Genomic DNA, 9,463 nt, shown 5'->3' with positions numbered 1-9,463 from the left:
CTCCAAATCAGACGGACCACATTCCTGCGGTTATTGTCCTGCCCGGTTGTCGGGAGGGACCAGACCACCTCCCCATTCTGCTCTCGGAAAGCCCCCAAACCGTGCCTCTCTATCCAGAAAGACAGGTCGACCTTACCCCTTCCCTCTACCTGGATCGACCTGTCTCCCCTACGCAGAGCCTCCAGGAGGCGCTGTTGCAAGTAACCCCCGGGGACGGACGGAGACGGGGACCCCCCTGGACCCCCGGCAGCGACATTAGCATAGCTCCTAGGAGCAGTCACTGCCGGGGGGGCAGCCGGGCCAGACCCAGACCCAGACCCAGAACCACCATTCACACCACCACTCACATCATCCTTTTTTCCATCCATACCACTACTCCCACCAACATTCACTCCACTGACACTCCTCTCATCCACAACACTACTACACTCAGCATTCTCACTCATACCCTGCCTAACTGATTCTGGGCTGGCTGGGAATTGTAGTACTGCTGGCTTAACTACATTCTTTTTGTCCGGCTTGGCTGCTGCTGCTGCTGATGATGGTTCCTCCTGACTGGGCAATGATCCAGGCACTGGGACACTCCCCCCCCTCACAGGGGAGTTCCCCGCAGTGCCCGCAGAACAAACTGTACTCGGGGGACCGCCCCCCGAGCACACGGACTCAACGCTCTCTGGCACCCGGACACTCCCCCCCCTCACAGGGGAGTGCCCCGCGGCGCCAGTAGTGCCCACAGTACTCGGGGAACCGCCCCCCGAGCACACGGCAGCGTAACTTGTCTCTGGCACTTGGACACGCCCCCTGCCACCCTGGGGCGGTCCTGCAGTGCCAGAGCTGCCCGGCATGAGCCCATCCTGCCCTTCCTTACCGACAGGATGGGTGGGCTTCACAACTATTGCGCCCTTAGCCTTTCCTGACGCCTTACTGTACTCCCCGTGCTGGCCCCGCTCCACCACAGGAACGGGGTCTGGCAGTTTGGGGGAGCCCGCAGCCTGAACCAGCTTTGCAGCTGGCCCAGACTGCTGGAAGGGGACAAATACATATTGTACCGTCTCCTTTGTCTTCCTTTTCTTGGACCTCTGTTTGACCACCACATCTTCACACTCCTCGTCCCCAAAGGTGAAATTCTGGAGGTGGGCTGGGGACTCCTGCATCACAATTGCCCTCAGCAGACCTCCAGCCTCACCCTCCACGTCATCCTCTTCACTCTCGCTTGGTGGAAGTGCCACCTGTCCAGCCTCAATGTAGCTGTCCTGGGTCTGGGTGTCACCTGGAGTAGCTACAACTCCCCTCCATCTTCTCCTCTTCACCACCATCCTCACTATCTTCGCCGCCACTACTCTCCCCATCATCCACCTCCACCTTACCTGGGGATTTCGTGGCGGCAAACCGATTGCTGTTGATCAGCTTCTCCTTGAAGAGACCGCTCCCCTCCAGTATCTCCGCTCTCCTCGCCTCCAGCCTCACAATCTCGCCTTTCAGCGATGTTATCCTCCTCTTCAGTTCTGGCTTGCTCTTTCTGGATCCGGTACCCATCAGACTCTGGGTCGCACGCAGATCCTCTCTGGCCATCCTCAGCTCCTTGCCGCGCTGCTCGTACTCCGCAAACCTTGCGGCCATGCGGGAGCAGTACGTGGAACTGGACTCGCCGGGCCCACTCTCCGACCACATCTCCACACTGCTTTTCCGTGCCTTTCTTCCACCAGTGGATCTCTGGCTGGCACCCGTAGCCTGGGTAGCAGAGCCTGCATTGCTGCAGACTCTGCCCGATCTTCTCCCGGCCGGAACAATGGCTGTCGAAGTTTTCACTCCACTTCCCGCCAGCCTGGAACGGGGAGTGGAGCCACGAGGCTCCATTGCAGGAGCTTCTTCCCCAGGAATCTGCCACAAACCTGGGGAAGGCTTGTTGGAAATCTCTGCTTGGTTCTGCTCTGCTGGAAGTCTCAGGAGACACACCCGCACACACCCTGCTGGGAGCTGTAAATCACTGTCTATGTCAGTGTTTCCCAAGCAGGGAGCCTCCAGCTGTTGCAACACTACAACTCCCAGCATGCCCGGACAGCCAAAGGCTGTCCGGGCATGCTGGGAGTTGTAGTTTTGCAACAGCTGGGGGCACCCTGATTGGGAAACACTGGTCTATGTAGAGGACAGGAGCTTCTTTGGGGTCCTGTACAGTACATGCGATGTCCTATAAAAGTAATGGAGTCGCCCTCACCTGGTGTCCAATGGAGCAGCTAACCCTGGGACAGGTAACGTGTACAGAACATGTAATACCTCCCTGTACTGAAGGGGGCGCTCCCAGACACCAGTCAGTGCATACGCTTCAGTAATACAGGGGTTTTACCAGCGAATGCCCATTCTGATTGTTCAGTTCTTCCGGCCATTGACACGTGTCACAGATCTGGACTGTCTGTACAATGTATGTTGAGTCTGGTTTCAACTTAAGATGATCCAGAAAAGACCATTGTATGTTGAAACTATTGTATGTTGAGGCCATTGTAAGTTGAGGGATCACTGTATAGGTCTATACTTGACACATAAGGCTGCATTCACATCTCGTTTTTGCAACATGGTTCCCGTATCAGGTTTTTTTGTAAAAAAAAAAAAATGTATGTCTCAAAACCGGACAGAACCGTATACAACCGTATATACCTCTGTACGGTTTTAAACCATATACGGTTTGAAAACAGATGTCCGGTTGAATACATTTTTTTGAAAAGAAAAAAATAAACGGATACGGTTTTATGTTTGTCTTTAATTAAATAAAGTTCTTCTTGTTCAATTTGTGAGAAGAACTTTTGGCGTACACTGCGCATGTGCAAACTGCAAAACCGTATTGAGCAAACCGGATGAAACCGTACGGTTCTGTACAGTTCCCATTGACCATGCGGTTGCAGTACGGTTTTTAAACCGGAGTCAAAACCGTGGTTGACTACGTTTTTGTCTCCGGTTTAAAAACCGTACTGCAACCGCATACGTTTTTTTTTTTTTTTTTTTTAACATGGACGTCAGTGGGAAACGCACATATATACAGTTCCATACAGGAAACCGTATACGGTTTTTACTTTGCACATGCGCATTTGCATCCTACAGTCCCCACCCAACACCCCTCCCATTAAAAATGGACAAAATTTTCAAAAATGTATGTTTTTAAAAAAAAATAAAAACGGACGGAACTATATGCACTTTTAAAAACAGTATACAGTTTAAAAACGCATACGGTTTAACTGTTTACCATACTGTTCCATCCGTTTTTTGCCATACGGTTTTCTTTAGAAAAACTGATTGAAAACAGAATGGCAAAAACGTGATGTGAACCCAGCCTAGACTGCCCCCACACGGTTCTCGGTGGTAATGCACCCTCACACTAGTTCTGTCCCCACACCGCTCTCCCAATATGTCAGTGACATAAAGTGAACTTTTTAAATGGCACTGAACCAGAAAAAGTCCCTACAAAAGCTGCGCCCACATTTGTGACCCGAACGCCGACTCCTCCGAACAGCGGAAGCAAAACAAGCCGGAGCCGCTAAGGTACTTCCTCTCACCCGGCGGTGACACATTGTATCCATCTCTCTCCTGCCGCGCTCTGATTGGCCGCCGCTGCGTTCTGTGAGTTCTGATTGGTTGCAGCCGTTAGAACGTTGCAGATCCCGGCGCTCCCATTGGCTGACACTTCTCCACACACTGTACGGGATTCCTTTGGGTGGAATTTGCCTTATTAGGACTGTGAGTAATTTTACAGCCCGGGGCGGGCGGTTTCCTGTCGGGTGTGTTCGGGCGTCCACTGAGAACTCGGGTGTAACTTTAGGGCACGTTTCCTCTGGGATCAATAAACAGGGTAACAGTTCTTCTCAGTACTAGATGTAGCTCTATAAAACAGTGTTTCCCAAGCAGGGTGCCTCCAGCTGTTGCAAAACTACAACTCCCAGCATGCCCGGACAGCCTTCGGCTGTCCGGGCATGCTGGGAGTTGTAGTTTTGCAACAGCTGGAGGCAACCTGTTTGGGAAACACTGCCTTGTAGGGGAATAACTGACACTCCCAAGGATGGTCAGCAGAAGCTGGATTTGCTGGGACTTGTAGTTCCACTGACCTGTCATGTTATTGTGGTTGCAGCTGATGTTTCATCTTTTATTTAGAGATCACAATGTCCAAGTCCCTGAAGAAGATTGTGGAGGAGAGCCGGGAGAAGAACATCACGGATATCGACATGTCCGACCGGGGGATCGGTAACATGCTGGACGTCCCCGGCCTGTGTGAGTATAGCGCCCCATCTGGGGTAGTGTAGTACTGATACCATCGCTATCTCTGACTTCTAAGTCATAAGGTTATCCTCCATCCACTGGGTATAACTAGCTGATCACAAGAACTGAGGGAAATTACTCCGAATGAGCAGAGTACATCACGTGTGTGCTTCCGGCGCGCCATTTATTCTCTATGAGGCTTCCTATTATTGCCAAGCTCAGAGGTTAAACACCTCGCTGATCAGCCTGCTTTGGAGGTATAGGGTTTTAAAAGTACCTGTCATCAAATCATATTTTCAAAACTAACTCAGATTATATTCCCTAACTACTCCTAACGCCCCTCCTGTCCTTAAAAATATTTTCCGAGCTTTAAAAAGTTGTGTATCATACCTTTCCCTTTGCTCACATTGTATGAGCTCCCTGCACGAGAAAGTGGGCGTTCCCCAGCAGGTGCAGTGTCACTGAAGCCCACGAGAGCTGTGCCTCCCATTGCCCCGCACACACTTCCTGAGTTTGGTCTCCTGCCAGGCCAGGAGGAGACCAAACTAACTGTTTGACTTGTGCAGGGAACAGAACAGAGCCACCTAGTGGTGTTTTTTTTTTTTTTTTCTATCACATTAAAACATATAAAGGTTGAAATTTATAACAGCAATTAAATTACAAAGTGTCCTAAAATTACATTAGGAACTATATATTAAAAGTTTAGTAGGTGGCAGGTATTCTTTAACTTAATTAGATGGGGATAACCCTTTAACCACTTAGTGACCACTCATACGTCCTTTTACAGCGGTCACCGAGGGGCTTTCAGCCAGGTCGTCACCTGTTTATACAGTGGGAGCCCTAGCCCCTCAGCAAAAGACCCCTGTGCAAAACTGGGGGGAAAAAGTCGGTGCGTCTTATACGGCAAATACACCCCTAACGCGGCGGTCCCTGCAGCCATCAACGGCCGGGACCTGCGGCTAATACAGGACATCAACGATCGCGGTGATGCCCTGTATTAACCCTTCAGACGCGGCGATCAAAGCTGACCGCCTGGTCTGAAGGGAAAGTGACACTAACCCGGCTGTTCAGTCGGGCTGTTCGGGACCACCGCGGCGCGGCGGTCCCGAACAGCCCGACTGAATAGCCGGGTTAGTGCTTACAGGACACCGGGAGGGACCTTACCTGCCTCCTCGGTGTCTTCTCCGTTCAGGGATCCCCTGTATGGCCGGCGCTCTCCTTCCTCGTCATCACGTCGTCTCGTACGTGCTTCGGCGTGCGTAACAACGTGATGGCGGCGACGGAGAGCGAGGATACCCGGCCGGCAGCAGAGACGTTCCGGAGCGACGGGGACACGGCGACAGCGATGGAGCGACATCCAGGGCAGCGGTGACGGGTCCGGAGCGGTGGGGACACGTGAGTATTACCTCCTATGCAGTGGTCTTCAATCTGCGGACCTCCAGATGTTGCAAAACTACAACTCCCAGCATGACCGGACAGCCAACGGCTGTCCGAGCATGCTGGGAGTTGTAGTTTTGCAACATCTGGAGGTCCGCAGGTTGAAGACCACTATTGGGTTCAAAATCTTTATTTTCTTAGATTCTGCACCTATATATTGGGTGCGTCTTATACGCCGGTGCGTCCTATAGGGCGAAAAATACGGTATTTTGTAACAATAGTAGTACTATAATAGAAAAGTATGTAATCACGGCTATCATTATTAACGTATTGACCCACAGAATAAAGAAAACATGTCATTTTTACCGTAAAGTGTACAGCGTGAAAACAAAACTTTCCAAAATTAGCAAAATTGCCGTTTTCTTCTCAATTTTCCCACACAAATTTTTTTTATTTTTTTTTGGTTTCGCCATAAACTTTATGGTAAAATGAGAGATGTTATTACAAAGTACAATTGGTTGCGCAAAAAAACAAGCTCTCATATGGGTTTGTGGATGGAAATATAAAGAGTTATGAATTTTTAGAAGGCGAGGAGGAAAAAAACGAAAATGCTAAGAAAATAAATAAATTGAAAAACAGAGATAATTTCTTTCAAAAACCGCTCCCCCTCTGTCTCCAGGCTGGGTGTGGTTCTGCAGCTCAGTTCCATTGAAGTGTATGGAGCCAAGTTATAATACCACACACAACCTGGGGACAGACGTGGTGCTGTTTTTGAAAGAAATTAGCTCAGTTTTTTTTATTTATTTATTCCTGGATAACCCTTTTTAAAAGTCTGCTTTGGATGGGGATCATAGGGTATCCAACTGTAATCTGTGGGGAACCCAGCAGCGAGCTTCATTTGCCTTGCAGCGCCACCACTAGGAGGTTTAATGAATTACTCTGTTTCTGTTAATGTAAGTGGCTGCCTGGGTAATGCTTGATCCATGCTTGATGAGTCCTCCAGAGATGTTTAGGCCTCTAGGTCAGTGTTTTCCAACCAGTGTGCCTCCAGCTGTTGCAAAACTACATCTCCCAGCATGCCCGGACAGCCGAAGGCTGTCCGGGCATGCTGGGAGTTGTAGTTTTGCAACAGCTGGAGGCACACTGGTTGGAAAACACTGCATTAAATGAAGTTAGTGAACTGAAGACCCCCCTTTCTATATTCCCTAATGAGATATATGGAAATGGGTTTACAATTGGTTGCTATAGGTAACACGACTACCTTCTCCTTTATAACACGTCATGCGGTGTACTTTATATGTCTACAGTACTAAGGCTTTGTCTTTTCTTTCGTAGTCACGCTGTCGCACATCACCCAGCTGATCCTAAGTCACAACAAGCTGACCAGTAAGTACTATACTCTTATTTGTTACATTGGTTTATGTTCTGCTGGTTACATTAACTTTTTTTTTTTGCTATAGAGAACATTTTAGCAATTTATGGTGTCGCTGCCATTTAAATTGTCATTTAAAGGGGTCCTCCAGTGGAAAATAATATTTTCTACTCAACTGGTGCCAGAAAGTTGTACAGATTTGTCATTTACTTCTATATAAAAATCTTAATCCTTCCAGTACTTATCAGCTGCTGTATGCTCGAGAAGAAGTTGTGTAGTTCTTTCCGGTCTCACCACAGTGCTCTCTGCTGACACCTCTGTCCATGCCAGGAACTGTCCAGAGCGGGAGCAAATCCCCCATAGCAAACCTCTCCTTCTCCGGACAGTTCCTGACACGGACAGAGAGCACTGTGGTCCGACTCGAAAGAACTACACAACTTCCTCTGGAGCATACAGCAGCTTATAAGTACTGGAAGGATTAAAGGAAAACTGTCATCCTGTTCACCCACACTAAACATAATACACTGGGCTATAGTGTGGGTGAACAGGAGTGCGTTAAGGGATCACTTACTAAGATATGTACCTTAGGTCCGGAGTAATGTCCCACCGAAGACCCTCTTCTATCTTCATTGAATTTCGCGCTGGAGGTGGGCCCCGTTGGCTGTAGTTGTGTGACCCCTCAACGCACTCCTATAACCCAGTGTATTGGGTTTAGTGTGGGTGAACAGGATGACAGTTGTTAAGATTTTTAAATAGTAGTAATTAACAAATCTTTTTTTTTTTTTTTTTTGCACCAGTTCATAAAAAAAAAAAAAAAATATTCCACCGGAGTGCCCCTTTTAACTTTTGGCTCCTCGTACAGGGATGTCAAAATCAGTCCGTCCTTAGTGCTGTGGTACCGCGCTCCACTCACTGACTCAGCGTGCAATCTGCTCTGTACACTCCTACCAGGCTATAGCGAATGGTCAGAGCTCTGAGACCCCGATCAATCTTATCTTGTGACGAGTAATATAAATGACGGTAACTCTTCAAAGGGGGTCTCCGTAAATCGCTGGTGACTTGCACATTGCACATGTCTTAACAGCCTTGACTTGTGGAGTGCAGCCGCTGGATGGTTTGACCATAGGATGAGATGCCAAAGTCCATTTTTAGAAGAGAAGTGGCTGCAGATGTGTGGTCCCCTCTCCATTCGTGTTTAAAGTGGTTCTCCTTTATGGTTAAACATGGTGGTCGAGTGCCGATCCACGTCTTAAACATTGGCGCTCTCACACGACCTCCTGACAATTCTCCCACCACCCAATTGCTGTGTAAGGTTCGGGGTAAGGCCAGGACTATGCTAGGAATGACTAATTGCACCAAATTTACACCATTTTGGCACAGAAGTTCTGCAGCGCCTGCGGCTCTCTGGCTTTCAGCGCTTGCAGGGGGAGGTGACAGCTTCCGTTCTCCAAACAGAAGTCCTGCCGCCGCGGCTCACAGGAGGAAAAGGAGATCAGCGCCTGCGGGTAACATGATTAGTCCCCCAATGTGAGGACAGCGCTGTGGCTAATAGTTCATTCGCGGGTCATATATCATTAGTTCTCAAGCAAACTGCGGCTGATAATTCATTCATTCGAGGGGGGAGGGGCCCGACCGGGATTGCGGTATAGGGAAAAATTCATACCGTACAGAAAAAACACACTGGTATTCGGTATGAAGCGGTATATCGCCCAGCACTACTATCGTACACTCTTATCATTTCCCTTGTGGGTTCGTAGTATGCGGGAGGCTGGCTTGGGACCTCTGTCTGACGAGAAGTGGGCTGCTGTCTTGGTGGGGTGTTTGTTTTTCTATGTTTTATAAAAATTGTTAAAATTCTATTTAAAAAAATCTGGGACCTCCCGGGATCTCCAGAACGGGGTCCATCTCTTACCTTGGAGCACTCTGCTCCCACCTTTCATGAAGAACTGGTCTTGGAAGTGATGGGCCGCTCCACCGATCACCGGCCGCAGCAACGGCTGCCCCAGCCGGGGTCTTCACTCTTGAGACCTTAGTGCTCCAAGGTAAGAAACGGGCCCCGTTTGCATGAGGTTCAACTGCTGGGACCCCCTGGTGATCTCCAGAATGGGGCCCATGTATAGGAGATGGGTTTTACCCTCTAGGGTATGTTCACACTACGGAATCTCCACATTGAATTCTGCTCAGGGATTCCACTGCATTTATCTTGCATCGGTGTAAATGGCTCTCCCCCTGACCCATTCACACTGCGGAATCTTTGCGGCAGAAAATTCCGCCTCGGAGATTCCCCATGCCGAAAGATTGAACAGTATTATGCGTTGGGCTTCCTTTACATATATTAGTTGTCTGGCGGCATGCAACGGAGGGAAAATGATAGCAGAACTGATCCCATTTCATTTGGACGCTGAATGATTGGACTCGCCGGACCAGCACCGACATGGGAACGCAGCTTGCTGCGTTCCCCATCTGGCGATC

The 9,463-nt window shown here is 49.2% G+C and overlaps 1 protein-coding gene across 2 annotated transcripts in view; it reads left to right on the top strand.

The window, feature by feature from the left end:
* The first annotated feature begins 3,632 nt into the window (after positions 1–3,632).
* The window catches only part of RSU1 (Ras suppressor protein 1), a 133,127-nt gene continuing 127,296 nt past the window's right edge, over positions 3,633–9,463 (top strand). The window contains exons 1-3 of one of the 2 annotated variants that reach the window (XM_056519173.1): positions 3,633–3,726; positions 4,138–4,254; positions 6,955–7,005. In XM_056519173.1, coding sequence (XP_056375148.1) covers positions 4,146–4,254; positions 6,955–7,005 — 160 coding nt within the window. In that variant the 5' untranslated portion in view covers positions 3,633–3,726; positions 4,138–4,145. Of the gene's footprint in view, positions 3,839–4,137; positions 4,255–6,954; positions 7,006–9,463 lie in introns of both variants that reach the window. The other variant, XM_056519172.1, reaches the window with a different exon arrangement.

The sequence above is a fragment of the Hyla sarda genome, chromosome 5, assembly GCF_029499605.1.
Source record: "Hyla sarda isolate aHylSar1 chromosome 5, aHylSar1.hap1, whole genome shotgun sequence".
Classification (NCBI taxonomy): domain Eukaryota; kingdom Metazoa; phylum Chordata; class Amphibia; order Anura; family Hylidae; genus Hyla; species Hyla sarda.
The sequence above is the reverse complement of the archived record's forward strand: the minus strand, read 5'-3'. Positions and strand labels throughout refer to the sequence as shown.